The sequence below is a fragment of the Lithobates pipiens genome, unplaced genomic scaffold, assembly GCF_037356315.1.
Source record: "Lithobates pipiens isolate NorthernLeopardFrog02 unplaced genomic scaffold, aLitPip1_a1.2 Scaffold_18, whole genome shotgun sequence".
Classification (NCBI taxonomy): domain Eukaryota; kingdom Metazoa; phylum Chordata; class Amphibia; order Anura; family Ranidae; genus Lithobates; species Lithobates pipiens.
Genome location: NW_027507758.1, coordinates 221,358,308 through 221,375,591, shown reverse-complemented (window position 1 = coordinate 221,375,591; position 17,284 = coordinate 221,358,308). Strand labels below are relative to the sequence as shown.

At 43.0% G+C, this 17,284-nt stretch overlaps 1 protein-coding gene across 22 annotated transcripts in view; it reads left to right on the top strand.

Annotated features, from left to right (window-relative positions):
• Positions 1–17,284, top strand: part of AFDN (afadin, adherens junction formation factor) — a 346,736-nt gene that overhangs the window by 128,961 nt on the left and 200,491 nt on the right. For all 22 annotated transcript variants that reach the window (XM_077486594.1, XM_077486591.1, XM_077486597.1 and 19 more), the window contains exons 6-7: positions 1,607–1,764; positions 14,671–14,779. In XM_077486594.1, coding sequence (XP_077342720.1) covers positions 1,607–1,764; positions 14,671–14,779 — 267 coding nt within the window. The remainder of the gene's footprint in view (positions 1–1,606; positions 1,765–14,670; positions 14,780–17,284) is intronic.

Here is a 17,284-nt window from a genome sequence, read left to right as displayed (position 1 = left end):
ACAAACGCGCATAACGCGGAACATATTTTCTTTGTTATCTAAGTGCTATAGCCAAGAGATGTGTTTATTTAAAAAACGCTACTTAACGCTAACGCGCAAAAACGCCAATGCAAAACGTGGTAAAAATCGCGTTTTTTAACGCCGATTTTTCCAGGCTTCGGAGCTAGCTTTGCAGCCAGTTTTTTAAAATGTCCATGTGCATGAGCACTTAGATCGAAGGGAACGTTCTGTGTGTAAAAGAAAAAAATCCAGGCACTCTGCCAAGTTTTTAAACAACTGTAAATGCAGGAAGTTTAACCACTTAAACCCCCCAAACATATATATTTTAGTAGCGACCCTAGGGAATTAAATGTCAATTGCTGCAATATTTTCTCGCTCTGTATTTGCCCAGCGGTCTTTCAAACGCAATTTTTGGGGAAAAAATACACTTCAATGAATAAAAAACAACGAAACAGTAAAGTTAGTCCAATTTTTTTTGTTAATGTGAAAGATGCTGTTACGCCATAAGAATCATGAGAGACTCGAGATCTACCTTCTAAGCAAAAAAATCGTGATTCTCATTTTAGCCAGAATCGTGCAGCTCTAACACATGTAATTAGCAATTACAAGCCGCCTAGGGCTAAGCAATTATCAATTCATCCAGAGGACTGTATTCCTGTTAAATTTATCCCAAAAGACTCCAGATGATCACTTTGTGCGTATGAGTGAGTGTCTGGTGCATGCACAGCTGCGTTACCCATTTTTAACACAACGTTGTCTTTTTTAAATCTATCTTTGATGTACACGTCAGGTATTTTTTGATTAAATGGTTGTGCGTGTTTTCTATAAATCATTAAATCAATCCTAGTGTCCTAATTGGCCCTCTTGGGAGAACTTTCTCTCTATTTTTGGTACTGTATAAATGACATTGGCAGGGAAGGGGTTAACCACTAGGGGCTGATGAAGGGGTAAAGTGTGTCCTAGGGAGTGATTCTAACTACGGGGCAGTGGGCTACAATTCACATGACAGTGATCACTGCTCCCAATGACAGGGAGCAGTGATCCCTGTCATGTCGTAAGGCAGAACAGCGAAATGCCTTGTTTACATAGGCATTTCCCCGTTCTGCGGCTCTGAGACATGATCGGCGGGCATAGAGTCCACCGGTCCCACTGTACACAGCGGGCGCACGCCCACTAACTCCCCCCAATTAAATGGGATGTACAGGTACGCCCATTTGCCCACCACTCCCTTTGTGCCAACGTATATCGGCGTGCAGCGGTCAGCAAAAAATGAAAAGCCAGCAGCTACACATACTGCAGCTGCTGGCTTTTAACAAAAGGTTAATTACCTGTCCTGGTGTCCAGCGATGTCTGCACCGCAGCTGATGTTGCCATGAGCTGTTGGGTGCTGCCGCCACCATTGCGATTAAGAGTGTCCAGTAGTGTAGCGTTACGGCTTCATGCCAGGTACGCTACTGTGCATGCGAAAGGACCCGCTTTTCTCTCCTACTGACCCGGTGACAGGCAGATGTACGTGAAAACATTTAAATGGCTCAAAAAATTGCATATTAGAGGCTTCTATCTTTTTACATTTTCATTTGATCCTAGTGCTAATGTTTTATTTTAGGTGGGACATTGAGAATTTATGCTGACAGCTTAAAGCCAAACATTCCATACAAAACTATCTTGTTGTCGACAAACGATACAGCAGATTTTGCCGTTATTGAAGCACTGGAGAAATATGGTATGGAGAAAGAAAATCCCAGGGATTTCTGCATTGCCAGGGTGAGGATATGCTGTTGTAGTATTTTACTCTATTTATATCATGCATATATATCATATTTCTATTTTGTGTATTCTAACTAGTAAACTTTTTTTCATGTTATGTGCCTACCATTATGGTTCTGTTTCTTAACTTCGTAACTTATGAACCTATCTAGGTCACTTTAGGCCCTCATGTACATAAGTAAAAATCGTGGTGTTTTTTACTTTTTTTTTTTTTTTTAGCTGAACACCGATACATTGTTGCCTACAGTACAATGCACACAGCTGTGTAAAGATCAGTAAAAATATAGAGCTGTAAAAAAACCTGATTGATTGCAGTAATTTTACGTGCATATATTGCAACATTGAACTAAAATAATGTATAATGCGCACTCAATATAAGCAGTGTTCACTACTTTATCCATCTTCATATAAATATTGTATACAAACGGTTTTACACACATAGAAAAAAGTACAAAGTAAAAAAATCATTTGCAAAAATCAGTCAGTTAAATATGTCTAAACAATAAAAAAAGTCCCAATATGTGCCAGTGAAGATCAAATCTTTTCCATGGATGCATTTTTCCAAGTGAGCACCTATCAAAAGGGAATGACCCCGAATGCCTAATGCCCCTTTCACACTGGTGGACCGTTTAGTTCCACCTGTCATTTTTTATTTTAGGCGGACCTGAACGGATGCCTCATACATTTCTATGGGTCAACGGATGTCAGCGGTGACATGTCCACTGACATCCAATCCGCTCCAATCCAGATGGATGAAAACCCTATGTTCCATCCCGTCTATCAGATTTGATGAAAATGGACAGGCGGTCTGTTTTCATCCGATCCCCCCATAGAGGAGAGCAGAGCTGCACATTGAGCATAGACGGAACTGTAATCCGCCAGAGTCTATACACATGTGAAAGGGGCCCAAGTGTTCACAAACAGCACAGTTATGTTGTGAAGACAGCTGTATCCATGTAAGACTACACTGCTTTGCCTATTCACCTCATGACCCAAGTCCGCTTTCTGATGTCACATCTGATTAAACGCGTTTGGTAGAGTCAGACATAACATTACCACACACTCCTGTACATTTCTGATTGGGATTTGGGTTCTTTTAATTGAATATTGCTATTTCTACATAATGCGTTTGAGTGATTTAAGCTTATAAATATATGGTTTTATTTGATTTACACGATGGAGAGCATTCCTGGTTTTTATGCTTGCTTCATGTAATGGAAATGTAGCGATGACACTTTGGACAAGGTGTCTGTCATGTACAAATTTAGTTTTTGCCTCAGCACAGTAAAGGTGTTCTGAGGGTTAATTATGTAGGTTTAACTTTGACATTAGTTTGGCTGGGCTGTACTAGAGTTCTGCCTGGTCATGTGTACAGTTAAGTGCACATGACGGGCTCAGATCCAGGCCTGGTTGGACGCTTTAGGTATCGGCCTTCCCGGAGCCAATCAGTGGGTGCGTCTGGCCCCACTGAGGAGTCTGGGGAAGGGTACTTAAGCTGTTGAAGTCACGTGTTCCGGTTTCGTTGGTGAGGCCATAGCTGCTTGTTCCTGATTCTGGACCTGGGTAGCCCCGCGTGGGGTCCCGGTCACGGGGAGCGTGTGTTGCTCCTCAACATGCTTCGGTTGGCTAACCCCAATATACCCGCCTTGTCTGGGGTAAGGATCCGTCTGTTCCCAAGTCTCAAAACCGGCTGGTCCGAGGTGCAGTAACTAAGGGAGGATTCAAGGCGTCCGGGTGTGCTCTCGGCTTGGAGGGGCACCACAGCTCATCTAAGCGACCGGGGAAGTACTCTTCGGAGGAGGGCCAACAAGCTGGCATCCCAAGAAGTTGGTTGCTGGGTTGTGAAGGACCCTAACGGATCCACGCTTTTCCAGTACTGCCTAGGAATCGGAACGTTCCAGGTACTGAGGAAAAGGTTCCTGTTCACTTTCTGTTACCAATTATTCAAGGTCAGAGATTTCACAAGTTCCGGATCAAAGTACTGACTGCCATAACCTCTGGCTAGAGATTTGTTCAGCTTTGAAGCACCCAGCTGCGAGTGGCTACTCTCTGGGTGGTATTGGAGACTTTCTGATGATTAGCAGTCCAAGGTGCCGGAGTTTCTTCACCCTTGCCCTCTGTTCCAATACGAGACTGTGTTTGTTGGATGTGTTACCCCTGCAAATAAAAACCTTTCTAAAGGACTTTTATGGTCTCGGCATCTAAAGTTGTTGGCTACTAACCCTGGGGACCCCTAGACGTGGAAGAACAAGCCAAGCAGAGTTAACCGGTAAGCCCAAAGGTTAAGGCTGCCCTGCCAAGGGTTATGGCCGCTACAGATATATAAGGAAAGCCGTGGAGTCTTACTAGAGTACAGCCGTCTTTACATAATAATAAATACGCTGTTTGTGATCGTTCAGGCATTTGGGTTCTCTCTGTTTTATTAAGCGCTTGCTTGTGGCACTGAGGTGGCTTGGGTTCGATTCACATGGAAGGTTGCATCCATGGGAAAGATTTATTCTTCACTGGCAGTCTGTAACACACATTGTGTGTATAGAAAAGTCACCCCCCTTTTTTAATATCACATTTTGTTGCTTTTCAGCCTGAAATCAAGGCACACAGTTTTTGTTTTATCCAACTGTATTTACCCAATGCAACTTATAACATCCAAGTGAAAGATATAACACCAGCATGTCAGAAAAAAAGATATTTACTGAGATGCAATCGTGATCACCCTGTTTGTATTTTGTTGAACCACCTTATGCTTTAATTACAGCCTGTTGGGATAGGTCTGTACTAATTTTGCACTTCTAGACTTTGCAATATTTGCCCAGTATTCTTTGTAGAACTGCTCAAGTTGGATTACATTTTGATGGTGACCATGTGTGGACTGCAGTATTACAGTCATTCCACAGATTTTGAATGGGGGTTTAAGTCGTGCTCTGAATAGGCCATGCAAGGACATTCACCTTTTTCTTCTTCGACCACTGTGTGATAATTTTTGCTGTGTACTTTGGGTCATTGTCATGTTGGAAGGTAAACCTTTTTCCCACTGACAACTTTCTGGCAGAAGGCTGTAGATTTTCCTCAAGAATTTGATGATATTTTGCCCCATCCGTTTTTCCTTCTATCCTGACAAGTGATCCAGTCCCTTCTGCAGAGAAAACACCCCCATTACAGGCTATAACCACTTCCATGCTTTACTGTAGGAATGGTGTTATTTGGATGGTAAGCTATATTGGATTTCCACCAGACATATTACTTGGTGTCAAATAATTAAATTTTTGTCTCATCTGACCACTGTGATGGCGTGTGGTGTTTTTTCTTGCAACCCTTTCATACAAGTCACATTTGTGGAGAATTTGTGATATTATTGTCGCATGCACACAATGATCACTCATAAATTCCTGCAACTGCTTACGAGTATGCAGTTTAGAGCGACGTCCTGATCCATGGAGGGTCTGTGTTGTACTAAATACCTTCCACTTCTTAATAATTGACTTCACTGTGCCTTCTGGTGATTAATAAAGTCTTTGAATTTGTTTTCATCACCTACATAGTTACATATTAGGTGAGGTTGAAAAAAAAGACACAAGTCCATTAAGTCCATTGTGTCAGTTCGCAACTTAATCCCAGAGATCTTTTGACAGTACCTTGCCACCCACAGTTGATTGTATGCTTCCGTTGCACTACCAGGGACTGATATTCTCCAGCAATGTTCAAGTCCAATCGAGAATTTTAACCACTTCAATACCAGGCACTTAAACACCTTCCTGCCCAGACCAATTTTGAGCTTTCAGCGCTGTCGCACTTTGAATGACAATTGCGCGGTCATGCTACACTGTACGCAAATGAAATTTGTATCTTTTTTTTCCCACAAATAGAGCTTTCTTTTGGTGGTATTTGATCACCTCTACGTTTTTTATTTTTTGCTAAACAAATAAAAAAATACCGAAAATTTTGAAAAAAAAAGGTTTTTTTTGTTTCAGTTTCAAAACTTTGCAAATAAGTAAGTTTTCTCCTTCACTGATGGGCACTGATGGGCACTGATGGGGTTACACTGATGGGCAATGATAAGGCGGCACTGATGGCCACCGATGAGGTGGCACCCATGAAGTGGCACTGATGACGTGGCATTGATGGACACCGATATGTGGCACTGATAGGCGGCACTGATGGGCGACATGGATGGGCACTGATAGGTGGCACGGATTGGCATGGATGGGCATGGATAAGTGGCACAGATGGGCACGGGTAGGCGGCACAGGTGGGCACGGGTAGGCGGCACAGGTGGGCATGGGTAGGCACTGATAGGCGGCACAGATGGGAACTGATAGGCGGCATTGTATTATAATATATTGCACTAATGGATGCCAATCAGTGCCAATCAATAATGCATGCCAATCAGTGATGCCCATTGTGGGCACTGATTGGCATCCATTATGGGCACTGATTGGCATCCATTGTGGCACTGACTAGAATCCCTGGTGGTCTAGGGTGGCATACCTTGTCCTTGGCATCCCTGGTGGTCTGGTGGCGTCCCTGGTGGTCCAGTGTGGGCATCCTTGGGGGGGCTGTGCTGATAATCGATCAGCACAGACCCCCCCTGTCAGAGGAGCAGCCGATCGGCTCTCCTCTACTCGCGTCTGACAGACGCGAGTGAGGAAAAGCCGATCACCGGCTTTTCCTATTTACACTGTGATCAGCCGTGATTGGACACGGCTGATCACGTGGTAAAGAGTCTCCGTCGGAGACTCTTTACCGAGATCGTAGTTGCCGGGTGTCAGACTGACACCCCGCAACAACGATCGCCGCGATGCGCGCCCCCGGGGGCGCGCAGCGGCTCATAATCCTGATCACGTCATATGACGTCCGGTCAGGATTATGAAACCACTTTGCTGCCGTCCATTTGCTATAGGGCGGGCGGCAAGTGGGTAATTTTACCGGTATAAAAAGGGATGCTAGCGTGGCAATACTACAGTCAGTAGTAAATGGAAGGTGTGTCCTATAGGCAGTGCAGTCCAGGGATATATATATATATATATATATATATATATATATATATATATATATATATATATATATATATTAAATAATGTATGTATGTTTGGCTGAAGCCATTTATTAATCAACTGTGTTTACACTTTTCACTTTTTAAATCATAATCTCAGCAGAAACTACCCAAATGACCCTGATCAAAAGTTTACATCATTGTCATGTTGGAATGTCCAAGTAGGTCCCATGCTCATCTTCCTGGCTGATGAATGCAAATGTTTCTCCAGTATTTTTTGATAACATACTGTATTCATCTTGCCATCAATTTTGACCATATTTCCTGTGCCTTTTGTAGCTCACACATCCCCAAAACATCAGCGATCCACCTCCGTGTTTCACAGTAGGAATGGTGTACAGATTATCATAGGCCTTGTTGACGCCTCTTCAAATGAAGCATTTATGGTTGTGGCCAAAAAGCTCAATTTTGCTCTCATCACTCCAAATTACTTTGTGCCAGAAGGTTTGAGGCTTGTCTCTGTGCTGTTTGGCTTATTGTAAGCAGGATACTTTATGGCATTTTCGTAGTAATGGCTTTCTTCTGGTGACTCGACCATGCAGCCCATCTTTCTTCAAGTGCCTCGTTATTCTACCTCTTGAAACAGCCACTCCACATGTTTTCAGCGAGTCCTGTATTTCACCTGAAGTTATTTGTGGGTTTTTTTTGCATCCCAAACAATTTTCCTGGCAGTTGTGGTTGAAATGGTAAAGATACCCCAGTCTCTGCTGTGGAACGCTGCAGCTCATCCATGGTTACCTTGGGTGCTGCCTCTCTGATGCCCTCCTTGCCCAGTCTGTGAGTTTTGGTGTGTGGACCTCTCTTGGCAGGTTTGCTGTTGTGCCATGTTCTTTGCATTTGGTTATGATAGATTTGATGGTGCTCCTAGGGATCATCAAAGATTTGGATATTTATTTATAACCTAGCCCTGATTTCTACTTCTCAACAACCTTGTCCCTTACTTGTTTGGAGAGTTCCTTGGTCTTCATGGCAGTGTTTGGTTAGTGGTGCCTCTTGCTTAGGTGTTAAAGCCTCTGGGGCCTTTCAAACAGGTGTGTATATGTAATGACAGATCACGTGACACTTAGATTGCACACAAGTGGACATCATTTCACTAATTATGTGACTTCTGAAGGTAATTGGTTGCACCAGAGCTTTTTATGGGCTTCATAACAAAGTGGGTAAATACATACGCACGTGCCAATCATCATTTTTTTTATTTCTGAAAATAGTTTTAGGTATATATTTTTCTAATTTTACTTCACCGACTTAGACTATTGTGTTCTGATCCATCACAATTCAGATGGGGAAAAAAAAAAAACATTGACCCAAAGGCTGTAATGTAACAAAATAGTTAAAAAGCCAAGGGGTTGAATACTTTTGTAAGGCTGTGTGTGTGTTATATATATATATATATATATATATATATATATATATATATATATATATATATATATATATATATATATATATATATATATATTGTCTGTGTGTGTTGCTTTTTGCTTTAGATGTTATGTTTCACTGGCACTTAACAGGAAACTGAGAGATTCTGAGATTTATTTTTTTTTCTTCTTACTTTGTTTGTTCTTTTTCACTGTGTGACACATTGTGGTTTTGTACAATATTTTAAAAGGTGCTCATAAAATAAAAATATCAAACTTTTTGAATAGAATTACTGAAAATGGAACTCTCTTATATAGATTAGACAAATATATTTCAAGCATTTCTTTATTTTAATGTTGATTATGGCTTATAGCTAGGGAAAACCAAAATTCAGTATCTCCAGAAAAATAGAACATTGTGAAAAAGTTCAATATTATAGACTCATGGTGTCATAATCTAATCAGCTAATTAACTCAAAGCACCTGTAAAGGTTTTCTGAGCCTTTAGGCTAGGTTCACACCGGAGCGATGCGGGAACACTGCGAATCCGCTGCGTTTTCCCGCATCGCATGCCTCCCGCCGGCAGTTCACACTGCCCTATGCGGACTGCTGGGAGTGTCAGTGAAACGTTAATGACACCCCCAGATCAGTCCGCATATCGCAGTGCGATCTGCAAACTCGGACAGGAATCGGATCGCGTGGTGTGAACACCCATGCGATCCGATTCTGCTGCGGACCAAAAAAAGGGTCCCGTGTGAGTTTGCGGCGGGTGCGATGCGAATTTAGCCATACTATCTGTATGGCTGAACTCGCATTGCACAGAGATCGGATGCGATTTGCACTGCAGTGCGGTGCGAATCACATCCGGTTTTCGCTGCCGCAGCGGTGTGAACCCTGCCTTAAATGGTCTCTGTCTGTTTTTAAGTAGGTTACACAATCATGGGGAAAACTGCTGTCCTGACAGTTGTCCAGGAGACAGTCATTTGATACCATCCACGAGGAGGGTAAATCATAAAAGGTCATTGCTAAATAAATTGGCTGTTCAGGGTTCTGTATCCAAGCATATTAATGGAAAGTTGAGTGGAAGGAAAAAGTGTGGTAGAAAAAGCACCACAAGCAACAGGGATAACTGCAACTTTGAGAGGATTGTGAAGCAAAGGCCATTCAAGAATTTGGGGACGATTTGCAAGGCGTGGACTACGACTAGTGTCATTGCTTTAAGAGCCATCACACACAGACATATCCAGGACATGGGCTACAACTGTCACATTCTTTGTGTCAGGCCACAACTTCGGAGTCTGGAGGAAGAGTGGGAGAGGCACAGAATCCAAGCAAGCCATGTCATCTCCTGGTGTTGGTCCACTGTGTTTTATCAATTCCAAAGTCAGCGCAGCCCTCTACCAGAAAATTCTAGAGAAGTTCATGCTTCTCTCTGCTGACCAGCTTTATGGAGATGTTAATTTAATTTTCCAGCAGGACATGACCCACACTGCCAAAAGTACTAATAGCTGGTTTTATGAACATCATCATCATTATCATTGAGCTTGATTTGGCCTGCAAACTCGCCTGACCTAAACACCATAGAGAATCTGTGGGGTATTATCAAGAAGATGAGACACTAGACCTAACAATGCAGACAAGCTGAAGGCTGCTGTCAAAGCAACCTGGGCTTCCATAACAATTCAGGAGTGCCACAGGCTGATCGCCGCCATGCCTAACTTTTCAGTAAGCCAACATTTCTGTTTTTAAAAATCCTTTTATTTTTTTATATATTTTTTTTTTAAATTGGTCTTATGTAATGAGCTTTCTGAGATACTGAATTTTGTGTTTTCACTAGCTATAAGCCATAATCGTCAAAATTAAAAGAAAGAAATGGATGAAATATATTGCGCTGTGTGATGAATCTAATATACGAGTTTCACTTTTTGATTTGAATTACTGAAATTAACTTTTTGTGATATTCATTTTTTTTTTTTTAAATGCACCTATATATAAAGGCAGATGAAGCAGTGAACACTATTTTAGAGTGTGCATGATGCTTTTCTTTTAGGGAATTGACGTAGCACATTATTTTTTTTCTGTATTATTTAAAATTATTTTATATATCAAATATTGTGTGAGACACTTTCTCAAACTTTGTTTTAGCATGAAGTATGGTTTTGTTTGTTGATATTGCAAAACTGACAATTGGAAGAGGATGAAGATTTTACACTTTTACTGCCTTTACACATGTTGGGTCTTTACAGAACATTTTGCTCAGAATCTTTCTAAATTATTACATCCATGTGCAACGCCTTTTTTTTTACACTTATTGTAGCCACAAAGTTCTGTGCATCTTAATGTAAGAGGAACAACCTTGTTGGCAACAAATAGCCTATGATATGATCATTTGGTGACTAAATATTTTCTCCTGTAGAATCACTTTTCACTGCTTGTTGCTACTCCCTTGCTAGCAAGCACAATTCTGCAGTGTCTGGAGAAGTGAAGGAGTGGCACCCATTGGGTTTGTGAAGTCATTAGGAAGAGAATCTGTGTGACATCAGCCTGAATCTATTAACATAGATTTTGGATGATTGATAGAATTGTTTAAGATTAGGTGTATTTCATAGTTTGATAATACTTAAAGTATGTGTGTGTATGTATGTATGTATGTATGTATATGTATGTGTATATGTGTGTGTGTGTGTGTGTGTGTATATATGTATATGTATGTATATATATATATATATATATATATATATGTATGTATGTGTATATATATATATATATATATTTAATTCACCGACTGACACAGCTCCTCTTGCCCATTGGGTTGTTACTCCACCTTTAGGAGAATACTAGGCATTACATGTTATGTAAAACAGAACTTTCCAGTTCTGACCAAGAGGCGGTCCCTTAGGTATCAATCCCCCAGCCTGCCATGCAGTCATCAGTGTTATTTTGCCTAGTGAAGGAGAAGGACCTAGGAACCCTGAAGGGCCCATCAGTCCGTCCCTTTTTTTTTCTGCAGAAGCTTGGCTTTTTGCGCAAGATGATAGATCCTGTGATCTACTATCAACAGCCGGCTGGGTGACAGGCTGGATACCCTTATCCTTGTAGTCTCCCCAACCTGGCCATTGAGCGTGTGCAGGCCAGAGCTCCGCGCTCTGTAATGGAATGTCTCCCAGCTCTTCAGGACTGGTAAGTACAGTTCTCCATACCTTGGTGGGGCTGAGCAGCTGGGCATTCCGGGGTCCCTCACCTCCCTCTTCTCTCCCTGTCCCTTTTTCTTCCCCCCCGTGGGGGATGCTGTGTGTGGCTGACTAGCAGTGTGCGTGTCATGTGCAGGGGCTCTCACCTGGGGGGGGGGTGGGGGGGTGGGATCTGCTGCGCTGGCTGGCTGTGCCCTCAGTCCTGTTTTTTCATGTCCCTGGGGGTGCCTGTGATCTTTGCAGCGTTGATCACTGCCATTTTTTTTTAGCTCTATCCCTTGTTACAGTGTCAGTGGCCATCTTGGGTATGGTCAAGGGAAAGCATGCTCTCCTGTGTCTCGGCAGCCATTTTCCCTGTGATTTGTCCTTATACTGGATGCTGGCGCCCATTTTCTAGAAGCCTCAGCACGTTTTCAGCTTTCTCTAGTGTGTCCCTGTATCCGGCGTCCATTTTCCCAGTGTTTTATGTCCTTATGCTGGACGCTGGGCGGCCATTTCCTTTGCATTGCAGAGCGGTTTCATTGCCATTAATAGCAGCTTTAACTGACACAGAGCGGATTCCGCTGCATCTGGGAGCCAACAGACCACATGCACTATTTGCTGGACAGCACAGAACCTTTCAGGGCGGTGAGTCTTGCGGGAAAGAGCCCCTCAGCCAGCAGCAGTAAGGAGGGTGGGACCATCACTGTCCTAAGTCCCCTTCAGATGGCAGACAGGGTAGGGTGAGCCGGGTCCGTGCGCGACAAAGCATTTGTTGGAGCACTTATCAAAGCTGTGCATGATACCCTGAAGATTCAGGAGCCAGCGGATCCCTCTGCTGATGTAGCGTTCCCTTTTGGGTCCCGTAAGCCAGCCTGTTCACCTAAGGTGTTCCCGTATCTGACTTATTTTGACAAGTTCATTTACAAGGAATGGGGTCGCCAGCAAAGGACCTTTTCCGTCCCCAAATACATAGAGGTGCGCTACCCTTTTGAGGAGAGCCTTACCAAAAAGTGGTCGGCTCCTCTGATCGTGGACCCCCCAGTATCCAGATTAAACAAAGTAACCATGATCCCGTTAGAGGGGACCCCTGCATTTAAGGAACCCACGAACAGGAAGGCTGAGGCAGTGGCTTGTTCCTTGTTTACGGTTGTGGGGTCAGCCGTGCGACCAGTACTGGCATCAGCACTTGTGTTGCAGACACTGAGTGGGCAAATATCAGCCTTGGCTGTCTTTTTTTCAATGACCCCTAGCGTCTCACGCTCTAGTGAGTACTTTTGTTCAAGGGGTGCAACATGTAGTCCCTCCGGTGGGTCCACATTTACCCCCATGGGATCTGAACCTGTTATGGGCGCTTCAAAAACCGCCTTTTGAAGATATCGGGGAGATTCCCCTGTTGACTCTTTCCCGGAAAGTGGTCTTTCTAGTGGCCATCACATCGGCCAGGAGGGTTTCGGAACTGGCGGCCTTGGACTGCAAGTCACCCTATCTGGTTATCCATAAGGATAAGGTAGTGTTGCGTCCGTAACCGTCTTTTCTGCTGAAGGTGGTCTCAGCGTTTCACATCAATGAGGACATTGTGTTACTATCTCTGTGTGGTAACATAGTTACATAGTTAGTAAGGAGTTAGGAGAACATGCAGGCAGGTAGTGTCGTGGTTGGGATTCAAAGCAGTGACCCTTTTTTACTGCTAGGTTAGAGTGCTAACCACGACACCACTGTGCCGCCCTACCGGTCCCAAGCCGACAGATCCCAAGGAGGTGGCCCTTCACGCTCTGGACGTGGTTCGGGCTCTGAAGGTGTATTTTTTTTTTTTTTCTGCCACGGCTCCCTTTCGGAAGTCAGACTCGCTGTTTCAGTGGCTGGTCCAAAGAAAGGCATGGCGGTCTCGTCAGCCACCATTTCCAGTTGGATCAGACAGATTTTAGTACAAGCCTACGCCTTGAAGGGGCAGGTACCCCCCTTTCCGGTCACGGCCCGCTCCACAAGGGCAATCGGAACGCCTTCCGACATCAAGCGTCTGTCCACACATTTACCAAGTTCTACAAGGTAGACGTCGGTGCATCTGCTGATGCCTGTTTTGACAGCAAAGTTTTGCAGGCAGCTGTATAGTCGCAATTGTGAATGCAATTTTTCCTGTTTTTTTGGGGGGGTAAAAACGCAGTACCTTTTTAAGTTAATACACTGTTACATTAGTTACCACAGTTTTTGGTGCTGTTGAGGGTAGTCCCTTCCTGTTGCGATGAACCCTGGTTTTGTGGTGTTTTTTTTGTTTTGTTTTTCCACGCAATGTTTTTTGTGGTTAAAGTTGCACTAGTTCTCACTTGCCATGGTGGATGAAGTTTTATGCTGTTTTTCCATCCCTTGTTTGGCACTGCTTGGGGACATCCCAATGGCTAAGAGAGGAGCTGTGTCAGTAGGTGAATGTAAGAGAAAATAGGATTTTTACGCACTCAATGTAAAATCCCTTTTTCTTTAAGGCACCCACCCCTCCTGTTTTTTTCTTTACGTTATACTGTTTGTTGACGTACTGATGACTGCATGGCAGGCTGGGGGGTTGTTACCTAAGGGACCGCCCCTTGGGCGGAACTGGAAAGTTCCTGGTTTTACATAACATGTAATGCCTAGTATTCTCCTAAATGTGGAGTAACAACCCAATGGCTAAGAGAGGAGCTGTATCAGTCGGTGAATCTCTCTCACTCTCTCACTCTCTCACTCTCTCACTCTCTCACACTCTCACACACACACTCTCACACACACACACACTCTCACACACACACACTCACACACACTCACACACACACACACTCTCACACACACACACTCACACACACACACACTCACACACACACACACTCTCACACACACACACTCTCACACACACACACTCACACACACACACACACACACTCTCACACACACACACTCTCACACACACACTCTCTCTCACACACATACACACACACATACATACACATATAAAAAAAAAAAAATTATTTGGATAGACTGGGGAAATGTTGATACCCCTGTCAGCCTTTCCCACTAGGTAGCTTGTCATCAGAACAAGAAGAAATCTTTTGACTTGGGACACCGGTTTCTATGAAAAGTTTGTTAGAAGAGATTTCCACTTTCTTTGAAGAGGTTTACCCTTACTAATTAAGTCTTGAGGATGGTAAGGGCAAGCTCCCCAATTAGACATTACAGGAGAGAAAGTTATTTTAGCCATTCGCTACATTACCTAAGAACCAAAGGAGTGTTTTATCTGAGATGCACTTTTAAATCTATGTTTTGCTGAATGTATCTACTTATATTTGCTTAGGTAATGTTACCACCTGGTGGCCAACATTCAGATAAAGGTTTGAAAGAAACCATACTGGATGACGATGACTGTCCTCTACAGATATTCCGGGACTGGCCAAATGATAAAGGTAATAAAACTACAAAAGGACTTTAAATATTTGCACATGTCTATCAGAATGTTTGCTTGTTTGAAATTGTAATACCTGTGAATTTTATTTTTGCCATTTCTTAGGGGACACAGGATTCCATTTTTTTTTTTTTTTTTATGACAATCATTTTATGTTGCTACCTTGAGGGGAAATTTGAAACTTGCAAACAAAAAGGCCATTGTCGAGCTAGATAAAGCCTAGGTCTGTTACTGCTAGTTCTAGGCTTGTCGTGTTTTCTCTATTGAGAGGTTTAATTTTATTTCTAGCCATTTTCTTTCTTTTTTTTTTCCAGCCAAGACTTTACGAACATGCTGCTGAGCTGGGCTTTTTATGCAGCCATTAAGTCGGACCCTGCTGGGGCCAAAGATTTCGGGCCTGTCTAAAATCTGACTCTGTGCTCTGCTTGGGGAACTTTTTTCTGACCTGAACGTATTCTAGGTGTAGAGCACTTTCCAGGTCCAGAACCATGGCACAGACCCTTATGTGACCCAGTCTCTGAAGACTTTTAGTACTGTCACATCCTGGAGGGTCATGTTCACATGCAGGCAGTTTCCCCTCAGTTCCTTCTTGCTGCCACCTACAGTGACTTGGCCATGTGATCCTCTCCAGCTATCATCAGATAGTTTTTGAGTGCCCATGATTTTAACTGGTATTCTCTGTTAGGCTAACCATGTTAATCAGTGTAATGTTGGATTCCAAGCACAAAGGGAGCAGTCCTGCAGGATCAGATTTCTCCAGCTCAGCACTAATCATTTTGTGGCAGCCTGCAGTTTCCCCCTCGCAGTGCCTGAAACTGACAGCCTGTATTTTTCTCCCCTGTTTTACATCAACGTACTCCTTGGTGTCTTCCTTGGCTCTTTCAGATATGGCCCCCTCTACAGCCTTATCCACATATGAGTTCTCATTGTTCATGCTTGAGATTGAGCCAAATTGCATAGGTGCTAGTTGACTGAGGCTGTAAATGGACTCCTACACCTTCCCCTCCAGAGTATGTTTCTCACATACCTGCAGTGCTAGAGGTCTCTGAGCAAACTTCCATAGCTCCCAGGTTTGAAGATATTGTATTCGTTTTTATTTTTGTGCTGTGTGCAACTATAAAATTAGAACATCATCCTGTAGCTTCTACTAGTCCTGTTACTACCATGGGATCCTTGATAGACCCCAAGACTATCAAAACTTTTTTTCTGATGCATTCCTTTCTTGAACCTTTTCTCCGGTGACTGAAAATCTTTTTGCTGCTCCCAAATGTATTTTTTTTTATTTTTATTGTATTTGTACTGTCTACCCTCAAGTTGTAAAACGCTGCGTAAACTGTTTGCACTATATAAATCCTGTATAATAATAATAATTAGTTTTTTGAAATTAACAATGCCTTCCGCTAAAACCACTGCCTGTGGAAGGGAATTCCACATTCTTGCCACTCTTACAGTAAAGAATCCTCTACCCAGTTTAAGGTTAAACCTCTTTTCTTCTAAGTTTAATGAGTGGCCATGTATCTTCTTAATGTCCCTTCTACAAAAAAGTTTTATTCCTATTGTGGGGTCACCAGTAGGGTATTTGTAAATTGAAATCATATCCTCTCTCAAGCATCTCTTCTCCAGAGAATGAATTCAGTGCGCACAACCTTTCTTCCTAACTAATATTCTCCAGACCTTTTATTAGCTTTGTTGCCCTTCTGTGTACTCGCTCCATTTCCAGCACATCCTTCCTGAGGACTGGTGCCCAGAACTGGACAGCATACTCTAGGTGAGGACAGATCAGAGTCTTGTAGAGTGGGAGAGTTATCGCTTTATCCCTGGAGTTGATCCCCTTTTTAATGCATACCAATATTCTCTTAGCTTTGTTAGCACCAGCTTGGCAGCATGCCAATACTGAGCCTATCATCTACTAGGACCCCCAGGTCCTTTTCCATCCTAGATTCCCCCAGAGGCCCCCCCCCAGTGTATAGATTGCATTCATATTTTTGCCACCCAAATGCATTATTTTACATTTTTCTATATTAAACCTCATTTGCCATGTAGTTGCCCACCAAATTAATTTGTTCAGATCTTGCACAGTTTCCACATCCTGTGGAGAAGTTATTGCCCCGCTTAGCTTAGTGTTGTCCGCAAATACAGAAATTGTAGTGTTTACACCATCCTCCAGGTTGTTTATGAACAAATTAAACAATTGGTCCCAGCACAGACCCCTGGGGGACCCCACTACCCACCCCTGACCCTTCAGAGTATTCCCCATTAATCATCACCCTCTGAACTCGCCCTTGTTGCTAGTTTTCAATCCATGTGCTCCCTATAGTCCATGCCAATGGACCTTTGTACAGTGATTAAAAAGGAGGAGGGGCGGGACTTTAAATGAGGCCATGACTTGGTATCATCATGTACCTCCATCCCTATAAATTGTTACATTTAACACAATGCATCCTTCCTAATTCCACATGGACAATGTAAAAGGTTATATAGAATCAATCATGTTTCTGAAAACCCC